Below are 21279 nucleotides of genomic sequence, written 5' to 3'. Positions count from 1 at the left end.
TTCAGCAGGGGGATGGGAACCAAAATTGTAGTTCGAGTATAGAAAAGGTTGAGAGTAGGGAGGTCCGAAATCAAGTTTCAGGGACGCAAGATGGCACCAGCAAGCAAGATGTTGGTTTGAAATGTGTCTACTTCAACACCAAGAGCGTCCAGAATAAGGTGGGTGAACTTGCGGCATGGGTTAGTACCTGGGACTTCGATGTTGTGGCCATTTCGGAGACATGGATAGAGCAGGGACAGGAATGGTTGCTGCAGGTTCCGGGATTTAGATGTTTCAGTAAGAACAGTCAACACGGCTTTGTGAGGGGTAGGTCATGCCTTACAAACCTTATCGAGTTTTTTGAGGATGTGACTAGTAAGGTTGATGAGGGTCGAGCTGTGGATGTGGTGTATATGGACTTCAGTAAGGCATTTGATAAGGTTCCCCATGGAAGGCTCATTCAGAAGGTCAGGAGGAATGGGATACAGGGGTACTTAGCTGCTTGGATACAGAATTGGCTGGCCAACAGAAGACAGCGAGTGGTAGTAGAAGGAAAATATTCTGCCTGGAAGTCAGTGGTGAGTGGGGTTCCACAGGGCTCTGTCCTTGGGCCTCTACTGTTTGTAATTTTTATTAATGACTTGGACGAGGGAATTGAAGGATGGGTCAGCAAGTTTGCAGACGACACAAAGGTCGGAGGTGTCGTTGACAGTGTAGAGGGCTGTTGTAGGCTGCAGCGGGACATTGACAGGATGCAGAGATGGGCTGAGAGGTGGCAGATGGAGTTCAACCTGGATAAATGCGAGGTGATGCATTTTGGAAGGTCGAATTTGAAAGCTGAGTACAGGATTAAGGATAGGATTCTTGGCAGCGTGGAGGAACAGAGGGATCTTGGTGTGCAGATACATAGATCCCTTAAAATGGCCACCCAAGTGGACAGGGTTGTTAAGAAAGCATATGGTGTTTTGGCTTTCATTAACAGGGGGATTGAGTTTAAGAGTCGTGAGATCTTGTTGCAGCTCTATAAAACTTTGGTTAGACCGCACTTGGAATACTGCGTCCAGTTCTGGGCGCCCTATTATAGGAAAGATGTGGATGCTTTGGAGAGGGTTCAGAGGAGGTTTACCAGGATGCTGCCTGGACTGGAGGGCTTATCTTATGAAGAGAGGTTGACTGAGCTCGGTCTCTTTTCACTGGAGAAAAGGAGGAGGAGAGGGGACCTAATTGAGGTATACAAGATAATGAGAGGCATAGATAGAGTCGATAGCCAGAGACTATTTCCCAGGGCAGAAATGGCTAGCACGAGGGGTCATAGTTTTAAGCTGGTTGGTGGAAAGTATAGAGGGGATGTCAGAGGCAGGTTCTTTACGCAGAGAGTTGTGAGAGCATGGAATGCGTTGCCAGCAGCAGTTGTGGAAGCAAGGTCATTGGGGTCATTTAAGAGACTGCTGGACATGCATATGGTCACAGAAATTTGAGGGTGCATCCATGAGGATCAATGGTCGGCACAACATTGTGGGCTGAAGGGCCTGTTCTGTGCTGTACTGTTCTATGTTCTATGTTCTATGTTCTAACAGAGAAGATGGTAAAAGAGGGGGAGGTGTGGCATTGTGGGTCAAGGACAGTATTACAGTTGGAGAAAGGATGTTTGGGGACTTGTCAACTGAGGCAGTATGGGCTGAGGTTGGGAACAGGAAAGGAGAGGTCACCCTGTTGGGAGCTTTCAATAGGCCTCCGAATAGTTCCAGAGATGTAGAGGAAAGGATAGCAAAGATGATTCTCGATAGGAGTGAGAGAGACAGGGTAGTTGTCATGGGGGACTTCAACTTTCCAAATATTGACTGAGAGCACTATAGTTCGAGTGCTATAGATGGGTCAGTTTTTGTCCAGTGTGTGCAGGAGGGCTTCCTGACACAGTATGTAGATAGGCCAACAAGGGGTGAAGCCACATTAGAGTTGGTACTGGGTAATGAGCCCGGCCAGGTGTTAGATTTGGAAGTAGGTGAGCACTTTGGTGATAGCGATCACAATTCTGTTATGTTTACTTCAGTGATGGAAAGGGATAGGTGTATACCACTGGGCAAGAGTTATAACTGGGGGAAAGGCAATTACGATGAGATTAGGCAAGATTTAGGGAGCATAGGATGGGTAAGGAAAGTGCAGGGGATGGGCACATTAGAAATGTGGAGCCTATTCGAGGAAAAGGTCCTGTGTGCCCTAGATAAGTATGTACCTGTCAGGCAGGGAGGAAGTGGTAGAGTGCGGGAGCCATGGTTTACGAAGGAAGTGGAATCTCTGGTCAAGAGGAAGAAGGCGGCTTATGTTAGGATGAGATGTGAAGGCTACGAGGTAGCCAGGAAAGACCTAAAGAGAGAGCTCAGAAGAGCCTGGAAGACACATGAGAAGTTGTTGGCAGATAGAATCAGGGTAAACCCTAAGGCTTTCTATAGGTATTTAAGGAAAAAAAGAATGACAACAGTAAGATTAGGGCCAATCAAGGATAGTAGTGGGAAGTCGTGTGTCGAGTCAGAGGAGATAGGGGAAGCACTAAATGAATATTTTTTGACAGTATTCACTCTAGAAAACGACAATGTTGTCGAGGAGAATACTGAGATACAGGCTACTAGACTAGGTGGGATTGAGGTTCACAAGGAAGAGGTATTAGAAATCCTTCAGAGGGTGAAGATAGATAAGTCCCCTGGGCCGGATGGGATTTATCCTCAGATCCTCTGGGAAGCAGGGAGGAGATTGCCGAGCCTTTGGCATTGATATTTAACTCGTCATTGTCTACAGGAATAGTGCCAAACGACTGGACGATAGCAAATGTGGTTCCCCTGTTCAAGAAGGGGAGTAGAGACAACCCTGGTAATTATAGACCAGTGAGCTTACCTCAGTTGTTGATAAAGTATTGGAAAAGGTTATAAGGGATAGGATTTATAAACATCTAGAAAAGAATAAATTGATTGGGGATAGTCAGCACGGTTTTGTGAAGGGTAGGTCATGCCTCACAAACATTGAGCTCTTTGAGAAGGTGACCAAACAGGTAGGTGAGAGTAAACTGGTTGATGCGGTGTATACGCAAGGCGTTCGATAAGGTTCCCCACAGGAAAATTAACCCAGTCTCTCCAGGTTCTCCACATATTAGAAATGCACAACCCCAGTACCGTTTGAGTAAATCCCTCGTATACCTTCTCTAAAGGCTTTGTCCTCTTCTGAAAAAATGGTGCCCAGATTTTGATCATAATCCATTTGAAATGCAATCACCATTTTGTAAAGAATTAGCATTCCTTCCTTTCGGACTCAAAGTTCGTTTATGAGGCCAAAAACCTTGTTTTTAATCACAATTTTAACCTCTCCTCCTATCTTCAAAGGTGTACAACTCCAGTCATTCCTATATTCCCTTTAAAATTCAATTTTGCTTCTCCTTTTTCCTGCCAAGATCCATCCATTCAAACTAAATGTTCCACACATCTGGCCAGGATTGGTCTTTGAATCTGCCTGGCCTTTTACTATTCTCATTTTTTTCGATATTCTTGTAAGCCTCTGAGATTATGCTCTGCATACACAACTCCAGGTCCTTAACACGTATCAAAGAGAATATTAATGTTGGTTCTGAGGGAATATCACTGTATAACTTCTTTCAGTCTAAAATGCAATGTTTACCACTGCTTTCTGCCATTTATGCTTTGGACAGTCTAGTCTCCATACTGCCAATTTCCCTTTCATCTTGTGGGCTTTTATTTTACAAAGTTAGTACATTACATTATGTTTTGTCAAACATCCTTTGGAAGACCAGAACAATCAGAGTGTCCTCATCACCCATCAATGTTAGATTAAAGGTCTCAATCAATTCAGTCGAATATGATTTACCTTTCCATTTTAATGGCCCAACGAAAGGATTGAGTGGAATGGTTCCAGTATTACTGATGACATGAAGCTAAATGGGAAACTGACATGTAAGAAAGGACACAGTGACATTGCATAGGGACCTAGGTGTGTTGCATAGGAGTGTATCACCTAGAACATTGCTTGTGGGAACCAAATCAGATTATCCACTTTAGAACAAATCTGTTTAAAATGATCAAATATCTCTGACCACCAACATTTAATATCCTTGTGCACAAAGCGCAGAGGATTTACAGACAGATATAGGCAGAAATTGTGAAGGCAATTGCTGCAATAAAATAAACTGTGGGTGCTGAATACCTGAAACAAGGAGAAGAACTGATCGGGGATACAGAATAGGTGAAAAAGGGGTGGCTGTGCGCAGCCTGTGTCTTGTGTGGTGGAAGGAGCAGGGTGCAGCGTGGGTAAAGTAGGCAGAAGGTGGTTCAGGTTCTACAGTTATTAAACTCAATATTGACTCCTGAAGGCTGCAGGGTCCCCAAAAGGAAAAGAAGGTGTTGTTCTTCCAGCTTGTACTGAGCTTCACTGGAGCACTGCAGCAGGCTCAAAACAGAGATGTTGCTGGAGAACAGGGTGGTGTGTTGAAGTGACAGGCAACTGGAAGCTCAGGGTCTTTCTTGTGGACAGAACATATGCATTCTGGCAAATTGTTTCATTGTCTTTATTGCCAAGTATTAACAACTCGAAGCTTCCCAGGGCAAAAGGAAAATGCTTCCTGTTTTCACACAATGATGAAAGCAGCTGCATTCGAATAGCTGTCTGGCAAGTTAGCATCAGAAAGAACAATTCTTCATGGAAGGCAGAGGCCAAACAGAGATGGAAGCTGGAGAATGCATTTGCCCTCAAGGCATGTGCAACATTGCACAGTTTCACTACAGCCCTTAGTTCGAATATATCAAAATGAGCATCTGGTCTTGTCTGACTCGGTAACTAATTCAAGTCACCAACCAAGCCTCAACAGCACTGTGCTGTCTTGAGATGTAATATTATCCTTCAATGGTGACTTAGTATAATTACCCTGGACTGGAGTAACACAGTGAACAGGGCTGATAATTTAAAGTCACTCCAGATTCCCTCCAGTCCATAAACCAATATATTTCAAAGTCCCTGAAGCTAGACTTCCAATCTGATTAATATTCTTAGCAAGTAATTTCACTTCAATCTTATTCACATCAAATTTTGACTAATCATGAGGATTGAGCATTAAAAGCTTGAAGTTCAAGTCATGTAACCACTATCTTTCTGTATGCATTACCAAAATCTTTCCCCTTTCTACGCTAATAACCCAACAATTCCCCACAATTAAAGTCTATCTCAGATACTCTCAAATGATGGCTTAGAGCTCACAAAAAAAATGTCTGCAGGATTTCAGCTTTGATCAAAGCCCTTTTCCCTGCAAGTTAAAAAAGAATCAAACTGTGCATGAAACCTACAACTAATCCCTTTCTCCATAGTATGAGGGGAACTATTAACCATCATGGAAGGTAGATTGCATTTCCATCCATTGGCCATTTGATAGGGGGTACATCCAAAAAGCCATCTGATTATTTGCATGAACTGTTCATGTTAGTACAGTAAGCAATTTACAGACAGGAGTTTCCAGAGGATTTCATTGACAGTGATTCTTTTCATACACTGCATTACTGTAGGGCCTTTCTGCTGTGGTATTCTTGACCACTTTAGCAGACATGTCTCCGAACGTGGCATCAGCAAATTTTCCTCCATTATCAATCAGAAACTCAGCTGATGCTCCTAGTTCAGTACCTATTCATTGCTCCATCCCTTTATCTGGAATCTTCCCTTTGTCTGTTTCACAGTTAATATAGAAAGTTTTAATCTAGTTGTCGTGTCTACAAAAGGGTTAACAAACCTAGACCGTAAATATTTCTGTTTTGGTCCCATTTCTTAAGATCCATGGTATTAAAGTCAGATAGCAATGAAAGGCTTACAATAGAAACTGCGGTGTCCCCGATCCTTGTTACATCTTTGACATTTTGCACTAGCCTCTTCAATGAGCGTCATATGCTCCTCATCAATCTTCCTGTACCCTTCAACAGGCCCTGAGGAAGGGTGAGCAAGTTATCTCTGTGGCTTCAAGATAATTGTATTTTCTCTATGATTCTTATCACTTGATGCCGTTCTCTCCAATGTTCTGATCTGAATCATTAGGTTTTGTTAAGGAGATACAATAATATCCTAATTAGGAAACCGAAGACCCACTGAGGTTCCAAATACAATTGCTTTATCATGCTCTCCATCCAGTTTTATATGTGTTCTTTTCATGGAAAGCTTACTTTCAGCAGAGATCTCTTAGTGGAGAGGATATCAATACTGATAATATAGCTCACTCCAGCTATTTTGCACAGAATCACCACTCTCTTCAGTGACCTCAATCTGCTGTTACCCCCAATTTAAAGCAAATAGATCTTCCAAACTCCATGAGTTACTGCTGACCCTCACCACTGAGTGAATCTAGACAACATTTTAGACAAAGACTATCACACGCTGTTGAGAGGCAGCTCCTAATTAACAGGTGGGAAGGATTTGAATAGTTAACATGCAAACATTGTTGCTAGGGTTTGAGGGTTGAACTATCAGGAGAGGATGAACAGGCTGCAGGGAATATAGCAGCAGCCTATGTAGAGACTAAGGGGTGACCTTATTGAGGTTTATATCATCATGACGGACACAGATAGGGTGAATGACCAAGGTCTTTTACCTGGGGTAGGGGAGTCCAAAACTAGAGGGCATAGGTTTAAGGTGGGAGGGGAAAGATATAAAAGTGACCTAAGGGGCAGCTTTTTCCACATAGAGGGTGGCGTGTGTATGGAACAAGTGCCAGTGGAAGTGACAGAGGCTCATACAATTACAACATTTAAAAGACGTCTGGATGGGTAAGTGAATAGGAAGGGCATAGAATGATATGGGCCAAATGCTGGCAATTGGGACTAGGTTAATTTAGGGTATCTGGTTGGTATGGACAAGTTGGACCAAAGGGTCTGTTTCCATGCTTTATAACTACCTCGATAAAAATAGGAAACTGACTCTCTAGAGCCTGCTCTACTATTTAAAAGATCCCAGTTGATCAAATTATTCCACATACCTGGCTACCTACCCCTAATAACCATCTCCACCTCGTTTAGCAAGTATCTACCTGTGTCCACCAATGATAACGATCGGTAATCCTGGTGTGGGGTTTAATAGCTGGAGAATTGCAGCCTGCTATTTGAATTGAGCAGTTTCCAGGAGCGGGAAGGGACTATTGCTAATGCTGTAAGCCTAGTGTAGTGCACAATAAGGCCCAGTTATAACTCACCGATTACTCCATTCACTGAAACACCTCTGACAAAGCACAGCTACGGCTGCCTCCCCATCTAAAACTAGAAACTCTCCTGCAGGGAGCACACTGACTGGGCATCAACATTTCACTGCTACTTCTGATAAACCACTCACAGCACTGTGCCACAACAGGTTCAGTGTATGTGTACAGACTGAGAGGGGAGGAGGGACAGCAGGAGGGCAGGACACAAGCCTAAACCTGTCAACAAACAGCCCGGGAGCTGCACTCTTGCCCCCTCTTTTACTGCCTCGCTCATACCCTCTCATTCATTCACTTTCTGGCCCCCTTGCACTCTCACGCTTCTTCATTCACTCCCTCACTCACTTGCTTTCTCATTCCTTCATACTCACTATCACACTCACTCCTCCTCTCCTCCCTTCACTCTTAGTAGCTCCCTCTCTTTCACTTGCTTTCTTTCTTTCTCATGCTTTCTCCTGCACTCAGTCTCTCTCACAGATAGAACGTAGAACATAGAACATTACATTACAGTAACAGGTCCTTTAGCCCTCCAAGCCTGCACCGACGTGCTGCCTGTCACAACTAAAACCCCGTGCCTTTCTGGGGACCATATGTAAGATACTGTCACTCAGTCTCAAACACACACATACTGTCTCGCTTTCTCTTCCTCACACTCTGTCCCCTTATTCTTTCTCTCCCTCTCTCTCCCACACTCTCTCTCTCTCCCCCTCACTCTCTTTCTCTCTCCAGCCTCACTCTCTCTCTAACCCTCGCTCTCTGTCTCTTTCCCCTCCCCACAATTCTCTCTCTCCCCCTCTCTCTGGTGGTTATACGTTGCTGTCAGTATTGATCCCACACCACCACGTAGCCTCCCCCGGATTATTCTGAGTACCCCATCCTTCCCACCTGAAACACTCAGATATTGGCTCTCCTTTTCAAACCAGCCCCCAGCACTGAATAATGGAAAGTCAGTAACTGCCCTGTCCACTTAGACATTGTCATCAAAACACGGTTTGATGGCCCGCAGCAAGTCTCTGATGATGGATCTAACAGGAACATAGGTCTATGTGAGGTTCCACAGAGACACAACCTCCAATCACAGGGATAGTAGGAACTGCCGACGCTGAAGGATCTGAGATAACAAGGTGCAGAGCTGGATGAACACAGCAGGCCTAGCAGCATCAGAGGAGCAGGAAAGCTGATGTTTCAGGCCTAGTCCCTTCTTCATCTTCTGAAGAACAGTCTAGGCCCGAAACGTCGGCTTTCCTGCTCGGCCTGCTGTGTTCTTCTACTCTACACCTTGTTAACTACAATCACAGGAACTGCCATAACAGATTCCTACCACCAGGAGGCACTGATGTCTTTAGACTGTCACAGACAGTGAAATGAGTAAGAACTGAAAGACAATTTTAACACCTCACATCAGAAATCAAATCAAATCAACAGTGATCTGAATTTAATCAAAATATTTCCATTTCACTTTTCCAGTCATTCAGTCATAGAATCATTCAGCACAGAAACAGACTCTTCGATCCAACCAGTCTATACCAACCATAATCCCAAACTAAACTAGTCTCACCTGCCTGCACTTGGCCCATACCCCTCCAAACCTTTGATAACAAAGTGTGAAGCTGGATGAACACAGCAGGCCAAGCAGCATGTCAGGAGCACAAAAGCTGACGTTTCGGGCCTAGACCCTTCATCAGAGGCTGCTTGTGTTGTGGCCTGCTGTGTTCATCCAGCTTCACACTTTGTTATCTTGGATTCTCCAGCATCTGCAGTTCCCATTATCACTGATACAATTTCCCACCAAACTTTTCCTATTCATGTACTTATTCAAGTGTCTTTTCTATGTTGTAACTGTACCCACATCCCCCATTTACTCTTGGCATCCATTCCAACACTAATCACTTTCTGTGATAGTAAAAATTGCCCCCATGTCTTTTTTTACATCTTTCTCCTCTCACCTTAAAAATATGCCCTCTAGTCTTAAAATCCCCCACCTAAAGGAAAATACATGCTCCATTCATCTCATCTATGCCCCTCATGATTTTATAAACCTTTATAATGTCACCTCTCAACCTTCCAGCCTCTCCTTTTAACTCAAACCCTCCATTCCTGGCAATATCCTGGTCAATCTCTTCTGAACCCTCTCCAGTTTAATAATATCTTTCCTAAAACTGGGCAACCTGAACTGGAACAGTCCTCTAGAAGAGGCCTCACCAATGTCTTTCCGACCTCAAAATGACCTCCCAAATCCTATACTCGTATGTCCAAACAATGAAGACAAGCATGCTAAACACCTTCTTAACCACCCTGTCTACCTGTAACACAAATTTCAAAGAATTATGTATCTGAACCCCTAGCTTTCTCTGTTCTACAACAAAACCCAAAGCCCTACTTTTAATTGTATAAGTCCTGTCCTTGTTTGTTTTCCCAAATGCGATACCTCACATGTATTCAAATTAAACTCCATCTGCCATTCTTCAGCCTATTGACTTCTTGATTAATAATGTCAACCTATTCATATTACTTGCTGATTTTCAGGACCAGACCAGACCCTGCAAAATATATTATGAAGTAGCCTAGGCCCTGATGTTGTCTTATTTTAAAAGGTAAATTCAAGGTATTGTATTCCAGATGCAATTCGATTCGTCAGAAACCCGACGTGAGGCAAAACACAATTTATTCATACTGCTATGGTTAAAACACAAGGACTAGAAAAATGAAAGAACTGGCTTAGCTATAACTCTATTGGAAATGCTTAACAGAATAATAAAAACAGTAACTATTACTAATTAACTGTTCCAATATAGTAACATCCCTTACATAGGCAAATTCAGAAACAGGCTGTTTCACATGCAACTCCAGCAACAGGAAGAGAAGTCAGAGTGTAACAGGGAGAGATACACTGCAGCAACAGACCAAACAACAGACAGCAGGAACTGCCGATGCTGGAGAATCTGAGATAACAAGGCGTGGAGTTGGATAAACACAGCAGCCTAAGCAGCATCAGAGGAGGAGGAAAGCTATCGTTTCGGGCATAGACCCTTCTTCAGAAATGGGTCTGAAGAAGGGTCTAGACCCAAAACATCAGCTTTCCTGCTTCCCATGCTGCTGCTTGGCCTGCTGTGCTCATCCAGCTCTACACCTTGTTATCTCAGGCCAAGCAACAACTGTAATTGAGAAACTAAGAAATCAAAAATCCTGGCTCTGTGGGAGCTTGTCCCCACCCATTCAGGCTGCTCCTATTGTTCAAACTTTAAAAAAAACCAAGGCCTCATAAGCTGTTTACTTCAAGAGTTTTCAGCAGACATCTCAGAACCTCTGCCTTAAAATGTCTCCTTAAAAAAAGGACAAAATGGACCTCTTAAAGCCACAGTATCATCACACTGATCCTGCATATCTGAAGTGTTTGATCAGGCAATCGAGATCAAATCCTGGGAGTACAACAAGAAAGACTTTGCATTCGTATAGCAATTTCCACAATATTCGGAAGATGCAATTTCTAGTCTGCAATACACTTGGAGTGCAGTCATTGTCAGAGATAGGAATCACTGCAACCAATTTGTTCTCAGAGAGGTAATTGAAGGAGCTCAGTGAATATTACAGAACAATCTGTTTAAATGTAATGCTCCTCAATGTAACACTGACGTGTCAATTCAGAAGCTGTGCTCAAGTCTCTAGAGTGGAACTTAAAGCCATAAACTGCCTCAGTGGAAATCTCGCTCACAATGCACCATTCAATAAAAAAAAGTACGGCAGCTGTCGGAAATATGCAATAAAAAGACAAATTGTTGGAGGAATTCAGCCAGTCTGGTAGTATCTGTGGAGAGAAAAAAATACAACTAATGTTTTGAGTCTGGTGTGATTACTTCAGAAAAGACATGGCAATGTTAACTCTGTCTCTCTCTGTGATGATGCTGCCAGACTTGATGAGTTTCTCTCTCGCTGTACTGACCACATGGTTCTTGCTAGTCAGGAAACCCTCACTGTTCTTACTAATTGTAAGGAGGCGTTACAAACTGATCATTTGATCCCTTTGGCCTCTCTTATGGCATCCCGTCCATGGTCCTGGTAAACTGAAAGCCTGTTCAAGAGAAGTCCACTGTACTCACTGTCAGACAGACTGGAGATCCTTAAACAGCAGGGCACCCAGAAATATGGACATAACATTAGCTTGGTATTGAATATCGAGCTTTAACTTCTACACTGTTAGCATAGTCCCACAAAATTAATAGACTTACCTAATTCCATCATCTTACCTGCCCCTTCCACCCTAAACCATCCCCATCCAATGGTATTCTGTCCTTCCCAACTCTGGAATCTTTCAGTCCTGTACAACACTTATGATATTCAGTGTCTCAGAAATTTTTAAACTGATCATCTGGCGGAAAACTAAATATTATGACATTGCCCACTACAGCTGTAAGAAGCAGCTTTAAAGTGTTTTTTCCTGAATCGGTTTGTCCTAGAGACTGGGCATTGTGCAGAAGGCACTGAGCTTGCTCCCTTCAATGGGCAGAAACCAGGCTGTTGCTTTAACATGGCCAGTGTGTTCCTATAAGACAATCCTCAGGACAGGACATGGGAATCCAAAGACTGGCAAATGGCCTTTTTAATTCCTCATTCATCCCTAAAAAGAAGTGAAGATTTGAATGTATGCACTAAAGATTCTGCATTGCTGACGAGCTGAGGAATCCGGTAGGGCTCTGTCCTTGGGCATCCGCTCTTTGTAGTTTTTATAAATGACCTGGATGAGGAGGTTGAGGGGTGGGTTAGTATGTTTGCTGATGACATAAAGGTTGGAAGTGCCGTTGATAGTATCGAGGGCTATTGCAGGCTTCAGCGAGACATTGACAGAATGCAGAGCTGGGCTGAGAAACGGCAGATGGAGTTCAACCTGGATAAATGCAAAGTGATGCATTTTGGAAGGTCAAAATTAAATGCTGAATATAGGATTAAAGGCAGGATTCTCGGCAGCGTGGAGGAACAGCAGGATCTTGGTGTTCAAGTGCATAGCTCCCTCAAAGTTGCCACCCAGGTGGATAAGGTTGTTAAGAAAGCATATGGTGTTTTGGCTTTCATTAACGGGGGGGAGATCGAGTTTAACAGCTGCGAGGTTTTGGTGCAGCTTTACAAAACCCTGGTGAGACCACACTTGGAATATTGTGTCTAGTTCTGGTTGCCCTATTATAGGAAAGATGTGGAGGCTTTGGAGAGGGTGTAAAGGAGGTTTACCAGGATGCTGCCTGGACTGGAGGGCTTGTCTTACGAGGAGAGGTTGACTGAGCTCGGACTTTTCTCTCTGGAGAGAAGGAGGAAGAGAGGTGACCTGAATGAGGTGTACAAGGTAATGAGAGGCGTGGATAGAGTCGATAGCCAGAGACTTTTCCCCAGGGCAAGATTGACTGCCACGAGGGGTCATAGTTTTAAGGTGTTAGGAGGAAGGTATTGAGGAGATGTCAGAAGGAGGTTCTTCACTCAGAGTTGAGAGTTCATGGAATAGTTTGCCAGTGGTAGTCGTGGAAGTGGAGTCATTAGTGACATTTAAGCAACTGCTGGACATGCACATGGACAGCAGTGAATTGAGGGGAATGTAGATTAGGTTATTTTATTTTTGGATTAGGATTATTTCACAGCACAACATTGTGGACCAAAGGGCCTGTACTGTGCTGTACTTTTCTGTGTTCTATGTTCTATAAAGTTAAATTAATTAACCTCCTTAGGAATAACTCTCCTTTGCACCTGGTCACATAGCTTTTACATGTTAACTCCCGGTTAGTACTGCTTCCAGGTTAAGGGCCATCAGGCCATGTAGTCCAATATTCCTTCTATTTAGTGAAAACTTCAATTGATCCCTTCACACAAATCCTTAAACGTCATTTTCTAAAATGAAACACAGAGTCCGCAAATCTTTTAAAGATATCACCAAATTTTCATACATACTAATTTTGTGTCAAAGTTCACTGCAGAGGGTATGACTTGGGAAATATGGAATAACATTAGTTAAATACCATTACTCAAAGCTGAGTAAATGTCTGGCATCGATTGGATAGGTTAATAAGCAAAAGCAAGATAAGCAAGGCAGGGTTTCATCTATTGGGAAGTCAGGCTTGGTGACAGAGCCTAACCTAAAAAGCTGAATTGCTCTTTTACTTTCTCCAGACATAAGTGAACCTGCTGAATATCTGCAGTGTTTTTCATGCAGATTCCCAGAACCTGTACTTGTATCTTTGAAGCTGTTACTGATAGGAACAGAAAGAGGCTAAGACCTGAAAATTCAACACATCACCGAGAGATAGCTGACCCAGCAACAAAGTGTCCCATACCAGCTGGGAACTTGGACAAGACAGAAAGCCCTGACTAGACTCACCCCAACATTTACACTCTCCCAACTGCACTCAGATACAAGCCTGCATTCCTTACACTGTGGGACTCACTATAAGGCAGCCTGATGTTTCCTAAACTCAGGCAGCAAATAACTCAAATTCCAGGGCTCAACTCACAGTTTGCCAGTAAAACAATTTAGATTTCTTCAGTGATAATGGGAATTGCAGATGCTGGAGAATCCGAGTGTTCATCCAGCTCCACACTTTGTTGTCTCAGATTTCTTCAGCATTGGGGCAAATCGTTTCACACTTATAATTCAACAATCCAACTCAACAGCACAAATGTATAAATATACTTACCACACTGCGTCACCCTTTGTCTAGGAGACAATAGCTTCAAGTTTTGTCCAATATCCAAGTCTCACAGCTTCTTCATCTCACACAGTATCCCAATCTCATGGTGTCACACTCATGGTCACACACAGTTTCTCAGCCTGACACAATATCCGTCTCTCACTGTACTCCAGTCTCAGTGTCACACTCTCAGTAACCCTGTCTCTCAGTTTCTCACCCTGACACAATATCCCAGTCTCTCACAGCACCCCAGTGTCTCTCAGTGTCACACTCTCACACAATATTCCTGTCTCAGTGTCACACTCTGACAGTGTCACACTCTCACTGTACCCCAGTCTCAGTGTCACACTCACAATTTCCTAGTCTCACACAGTATCCCAGTTTCTTGAAGCGTCCAGCATCCAGTCCAACATGATTTAACGGTATCCAATGTACAGTCTTATGCCCACTGTCCATATTCATACTGCGTCAAGGATTGTGATCGAATCTCGATGTCAGTCAGACTGCCCAGTGTCAGCAGTATCAGGGTCATAGAATTGCTGTGATGAAGCCGAAGATCCATTGTCTGTGCAGTATAACTGAACATTTTAACGTCCCCATTTCCCGACCTTCCCCCAAACCCTGCACACTGTCTTCTGGATCCTGGAGCCAGACAGTATCCAACATAAGGCACACGGAATCCTGGATCGATCACATGCAATTTATACTGGCGATAGCTGTACGTACAGGAGAAAAGTTACCAGCAGTTTGCTTGAGTTGCGTTCAGCGGCGACTCCACGATTGTCGCAATTCTCGGAGTTTGGAGTTTCCTCGCGTCGGAGAGCCTCAGCACGGACATGCACTAGGGCAGTTCCCAGTTTTGTGACACCCCGCTAGCTGGCTATTTAATCGTGGTCCCAAAACAAGAACACATCACAGTGCGAAACACAGGCAAGGAGCTGCAGCTGGGGAAACTCTCATCTACACAAGGCAACACTGTCAATACCGTAATACACCCAGAAGCACGGCTTGGGGAGTGTGTAATACATATAAAGGAAGGGGCACACTAATACCGTAAAACACCTAGAAGCAGGGCTTGGGGGCGTGTGTAATACATGTAATCGAGGGGCACACTGCAATACCATAATACACACCGGAGCAGGGAATTAGGGAGAGTGTAACACATATAATAGAGGAGCATACTAATTCCATAATACACCCAGAAGCAGGGCTGGTGAGAGTGTAATACATGTAGTGGAGTGGCACACTGTAATACCATATTACACCCAGAAACAGGGCTGGAGGAAGAGTGTAATACATTTAATAGAGGGGGACACTGTAATGTTGTAATACACACAGGAGCAGGTCTTGGAAGAGAGTGTTATATATGTAATAGAGGGGCACTCTAATACCATATTACACCCAGGAGCAGAGCTGGGGCAAAATGCAATACAATTAATACAGCGGGTCACCGTAATACCCTAACACACTCAGGATGAGGGCTTGGGCAGAGTGTAATACAATTAATAGAGATGCACACTGTAATACCATAATGCACCCAGGATCAGGGCTGTGAGAAAAGGGTAATGCATTTAATAGAGGGCCACGCTGTAATATCATAATACACCGAGGATGATAGCTGGGGAGAGTGTAGTCCGCCCCTGACTGTAATTCCGTAATACACCTAGGATCAGGGATCGACTGAGTGCAGCATCCCTAATATATGTGGAATTCAATGTTACATCCAAGTACAGAGATAAGACAGGGTGTTACATATCTAAATGAAATGCATTGAAGAGCTGCATGGTGCAGTGTCTTTTTGATCTGTACATCCTTTACTTGCTGTGATCTGCCTGTACGGCTTATAAACAAAGCTTTTCACTGTATTTTGGTACACATGACAATACAATGAAATGGAAGTGAGTATCTAAAAAGTGTGTGGTGTTAATAGTGAATAATATTGCTTCAGTTTTCACTGTCAATGACATCTTAATTGGGATGGGTAATGCAGTGTTTGCAGAACGGGAGAAACCTAGAATCCTCATTATCACTAGGGAAAAAGTCCTGAGCAAACAATTGCTATTAAAGACAGACAGGTTTCAGAGCCTGAAGGCTGACACCCTGGAATCTCAAAGGAAGTGACAGCAGAGAGAGTAGACCCCTGAGTTATAATATTCCAAAGTTATCTAGTTACAGGGAAGCTTCTAGTGGGGTGGGAAAATTTTAAACTAACACCTTTACTCAAAAAGGTAGGCAGGCAGAAAAAGAAACTAAACCCTGGTTAGTTTAACATTTGTCATTGGGAAATTGTTAGAATCCATGAGTGAGGAAGTAATAACAGGACATTTGGAAAATCAAATGCAATCGAACATAGTCAGTGTGGTTTTATGAAGGAGAGTTGTGGTTTCATAGAACATAGAACATTACAGCACAGTACAGGCCCTTCGGCCCTCGATGTTGTGGCGACCTGTCATACCGATCTCAAGCCCATCTAACCTACACTATTCCATGTACGTCCATATGCTTATCCAATGACAACTTAAATGTACCCAAAGTTGGCGAATCTAGTACTGTTGCAGGCAAAGCGTTCCATTCCCTTACTACTCTCTGAGTAAAGAAACTACCTCTGACATCTGTCCTATATCTTTCACACCTCAATTTAAAGCTATGCCCCCTTGTGCTCGCCGTCACCATCCTAGGAAAAAGGCTCTCCCTATCCAACCCACTGATTATTTTATATGTCTCAATTAAGTCACCTCTTAACCTTCTTCTCTCTAATGAAAACAGCCTCAAGTCCCTCAGCCTTTCCTCGTAAGACTTTCCCTCCATACCAGGCAACATCCTAGTAAATCTCCTCTGTGCCCTTTCCAAAGCTTCCACATCGTTCTTATAATGCAGTGACCAGAACTGTACGCAATACTCCAAGTGCAGCCGCACCAGAGTTTTGTACAGCTGCAGCATAAGCGTGTTTGATTAATTTGTTAGAGTTCTTCAAAGGTGTAACAAGCAAAGTAGATAATAGAGATCATTTAGATGTAGTATATCTGGACCTCCAGAAGGCATTGGATAAGGTAAAAGCCTTTCAGCTCAGTAAGCCTCCTGCTGCAGAAGCTCCCCTGTTATTTCAGGTATCCAGCATACACACTGGTTCTCTTAAATTTGTTTTTGCTTGATGAAACCAATTTCAATCTGATTGTATGGCACCTGATAACATCATAACTAAGTGACATTGGCACCTGTCAAGAAGATAAAAAAAAACCCAGGCTCAGTAGCCGGTTCATAGCTGCCAAGTTTGAAAAATAACCTCTTCATGACTAAAACAAACCAGAACAATTGATTTGAAAATAATACATTGTATATTCCATTGTGAAAATAGGAACCTCTTCACGTGTTTAGGGTTTTACAAATAAATCCGAGTGAATAGTTATATCTCTAAGGCCAAGAAATGTCCCTGATATGGTCTCAATCAGATTCAGGTTGCCAAACGGTCATAGAAAGCATTTCTGATCCTATTCAACAGTTGATGATCCCACTAAATGTTTACACATTGCTTGATGACACTCTTCCAGAGATTAATTAGCCTTTTCATACTCACTGAGAAACCTCAGATGAAGGAAACTATTTAGTAGGACCTTGGGAGTTGACTGTGGTCAGTGGAGGCCAATCCAACATCAAGGAGTTAACATGCTCAGGAAGAAAGAAAGAAGGGATATATCGGCTGGGTACAAACCTTGCTATATTGGCAAAAGCACTAAAAATAATGATCTCCCCAAAACTAATGAGTGATCATTTTTAACAGTGTAACTTATTGTGCACTAGAATGCACTGCTTAAATGAGTGGTTGCAATATGTCAATGTTGACTTTTACAAGGTAACTTACTGTCCGCTTGAAAAGGAAATAATTCCAACCATCACCAGCTGCTGAAGCAATTCTTCCCTATGTGTTGTAAGACCTGAGCAATATCCAAATTCAGGCTGGCACGTTACAAGCAACATTTGTGCTACACAGGTGCTAGGCAATGGCTATCTCTAACAAGGGAGAATCTAACTGTCACCCCCTTGATATTCAATGGCATTACCATCACTGAATCCCCCACTATCAACATCCTGGCAATTACCATTGACCAGAAACTGAACTGAACTAGCCATAAACATATTGTGGCTACAAGGCTAGGAATTCTGAGGTGACAAACCCATCCCACCTTTCACCCTCACTCCTGCCTCCCCAAATCCTGTTCACCACCTGCAAAGTGCATGTCAGGAACACAATGGAATACTCTCCACTTGCCTGGATGGGTGCAGTTCTGAAAACACTTAAGAGGCTCAACAGCATCCAGATCAAAGCAGCCCACTTAATTGGCAACACATCTACAAACATCTACTCCCTCCACCATGGACATTTAGTCACAGCAGTGTGTACAATCTATTAGACACACTGAATAATTTGCCAAGGCTCCTTAGACGGCACCTTCTAAACCTGTGGCCTCTACCTTCCAGAAGTTACAACAAAATACCACAACCCACAGTTCTGCACCAAGCCTCCTGCTGCAGAAGGAGTTCTGCACCAAGCCTCCTGCTGCAGAAGCTCCCCTGTTATTTCACCCTATCTTAAAACTATGTTTCTGTATCTTAACTATTGCTAGTTAAAATCCTCGACCTCCCTCTAACAGACTGTGGGTACATATGCACCGGAGACTGTAGTGGTTTAAGAAAGCAGTTCACCTGGACCTTTTCAAAGGCAACTTGGAATTGTCAATAAATGTTGGCCCAGCAAGCCATTCTCACATTCCATGAAAATAGTTTCACTTAAATATTCAGAGATATTGGCAAACTGCAATAGAAAAGGATCGCCTTTTCAAGTAGGATTGGAAGGGGGAGAGAGTGATTTTCTTTGTGCTCTAAGGTTTGATAACTCTAATCATCAGCTATTCAGGAGTTCGTACTTAAATGCTTGAAGAGATGGGAGAAGAATTTTGTTTGTATAGTTCCAGTACTAACCAGGTCTAGGCAGTATAACAAGCCACTACACTAGAGACCTGTATTTGGTAGGCCACAGCATACTGATAGAAATAGGGGAGTGTTCATAATAAGGAGCCGCAGCTTCAGAGATGTGGATGCAGAGACACCACAGCCTGGCTTGTTACAGACTGACATCTCAATGTGGATTATTGGCAGATTGCACCTTAGATCATACACAATGACAACAATGGATGCAAAGGCAGGATCTGAACTTCGAGCAGAATTCAAAAGTTAGAGCTGAAAAAGGAAGTCTCCAATATTAGGCCATGATATCAGTGGACTTCAGGGAAAAGAAAATTTCAGAAGTGAGAGTTCTGACAGTCCCTAGGGGATGGCAGTTCCTCCAGACACTATACCATGACCATTTGTTAATGCAATAGACCCAGAACAAGAATAAAGTTTGGAGCTGTTGTGATTGCAGAGGGTGATATTACTGGGTAAGACAGATCCCAGAGTGAATTCAAGCTTAATAGTCCATAACTTTTAAAATGCAATAAAGATCCAATCCTTTTACCCCAAACAACAACCTGAGTGATTGCCAACCCTCTGTGAAGGGCCTCACTTTTACAGTTTATTTGTCACTGCATGGCTACAATTGGCTTGTTTTCATTTCTACATTTGGTCAATACAATTTCTTCAATTATCTGTTCCTGAGGCTCTTAAACAAATTGTTAACACAGTTCCCTTCTTCCTTAACTTCCTTTTCCACTGCCTCTGTACCTGGTGATTCTCTCTAATTGATCTTAAGCTATTCAGGAACTTCTTTTGTTCTTCTGTCATAACTGTTTGAGGACTGCTAAACACACTTGCCTTTAAGACTTTTTCCCTTCTGACTAAATTGCTTTACTCAAAGAAATTTGTCCGTTCCAGACTTGTTGGACAGTTCTGTCTTTCTAAGACAACTTGTTTTTGTTCATGTCTAACCATTAAACACGCTGTTGCTAGATCCAACCCTAACTTCTCCATTCAAATCTTGTTTTAAGACATTTAATTATCCACTTCAAGAGTTTTTAAAGACTTATTTATGTGCATGCAAGCAAATTTCCAGACAACAGAACCCCATTCACAGAATTTAAAAATGAAACTAATACAATGAGCAAAGTCTTCCCAAAGCCTCTTAATGTGGTGGTCCATATTGAGAAAGTTAAGGAAAATTGCATGTCATGACTAGCAAGGAGCTTTTTGACATTGAGAGCAAACAGCTCTATCTTCCAACCAAGTATTGAACAATGTTTGAGATTCTGTCATTTGTGAACAGTGAGAGGCATGTTTATGTACAGTAGCATGCATTCATGTCTCATTATTGCCTCATCAAATTCCCATTTTCCCACCCACTGGAGAAACGAAGATTCCCTACATGAGAGTCAGAATGTCAGCACCCCACTGTTTACTCCTATTAACCTGACTCTTGGGCATCAGGCACCAACACCTCAAAGGCACATTTCATGGGCAGCACCTAGAAAGTCACCTCCACCACAGGACCTGGGCTTTGGACACATACCAGCCTGACCACATCATCCTGGCGCATCTCTGTCTACTTCCATTACAACACTCAACTTTGATGCTGTACTTAGAAGTACACTATCACTTCACATTGGAAAGCTGCTGGTGGATCATGGATGTAACCAAGCTACACCTATTTTTGTCTGCTTTGATGTTCACAGCACCTCCACGCTGCCTTTTCGTGGTTTGCGTCTGTAACAGCATCAGAAATGCCAACAACGGCCTCATACCTCTGTTAAGTGAGAGAGAGAGGGTTTATTTCAGGGGTCAAAGTCTGGAGCTGGAACCATAGAAATGCCCTGTATGGGTTTGAAGCAAGGTCAACATGAGGTCAGGTCCTGTGACATACAATGTTCCAGTAGGTGAGGCTGTCTTGAATAACCACATAAATCACCTGAAAGCTACTATCTCACAGATGAGGCAGGATTAAATTATACCTGGTTCCTCAGAACAGCCTGAAAGGATGTCAGAAACAATAGGCTTTCCCCCTGCATCTAGCATTGGAGGAACTTCAGAGATGAGATGAATGCAGCCTCAATACTGTTAACCTCCTGAAGCAGAGGAGGACACTCTCCTGAGATGCTACAGTGTAAGAGTTGGGTGACAGACTGGTACCCCCTCACCTGTCCAACTGAAAGAAGTGTACAAGGGCCAGTATTCCATCACCAAGTCACCCTGTGCTTCCATGTTCACAGTATACTGGCTGTAGCCAGCCACATCAGAGTCACACCCTATAGTGTGGCAACTCTCTCGATCTCCTGTTTATATCTGTCAGCCAGGGCTTCCTGATTGGCCCAGGTTAATAACTCCAATCAAGGATCTCATAGTCAATAAGACCCATCTGGTCCTCGTTCCAATTACAACAACCTCCGTTGTCAGAGATTAAAGTGCTTTCCATCTTGCCTTGCT

The 21279-nt window shown here is 43.2% G+C and overlaps 1 protein-coding gene across 5 annotated transcripts in view; it reads right to left on the bottom strand.

The window, feature by feature from the left end:
* LOC125459570 (tumor protein p53-inducible protein 11-like) overlaps positions 1 to 21279 on the bottom strand; it is a 147186-nt gene that overhangs the window by 73633 nt on the left and 52274 nt on the right. Inside the window, exon 1 of one of the 5 annotated variants that reach the window (XM_048546172.2) lies at positions 14596 to 14864. The exons of 1 other annotated variant lie outside the window; for it this stretch is intronic. Coding sequence is in view for 1 of the 4 variants with exons in the window: in XM_048546171.2 (XP_048402128.1) it covers positions 14223 to 14331 (109 nt within the window). In the remaining 3 variants the exon portion in view is untranslated. Of the gene's footprint in view, positions 1 to 13875; positions 14202 to 14222; positions 14506 to 14595; positions 14865 to 21279 lie in introns of those variants that run through there. 3 more of the 5 variants (XM_048546174.2, XM_048546171.2, XM_048546175.2) reach the window with 3 other exon arrangements.

The sequence above is a fragment of the Stegostoma tigrinum genome, chromosome 17 (assembly GCF_030684315.1).
Source record: "Stegostoma tigrinum isolate sSteTig4 chromosome 17, sSteTig4.hap1, whole genome shotgun sequence".
NCBI classification, from domain to species: Eukaryota; Metazoa; Chordata; class Chondrichthyes; order Orectolobiformes; family Stegostomatidae; genus Stegostoma; species Stegostoma tigrinum.
The sequence above is the reverse complement of the archived record's forward strand: the minus strand, read 5'-3'. Positions and strand labels throughout refer to the sequence as shown.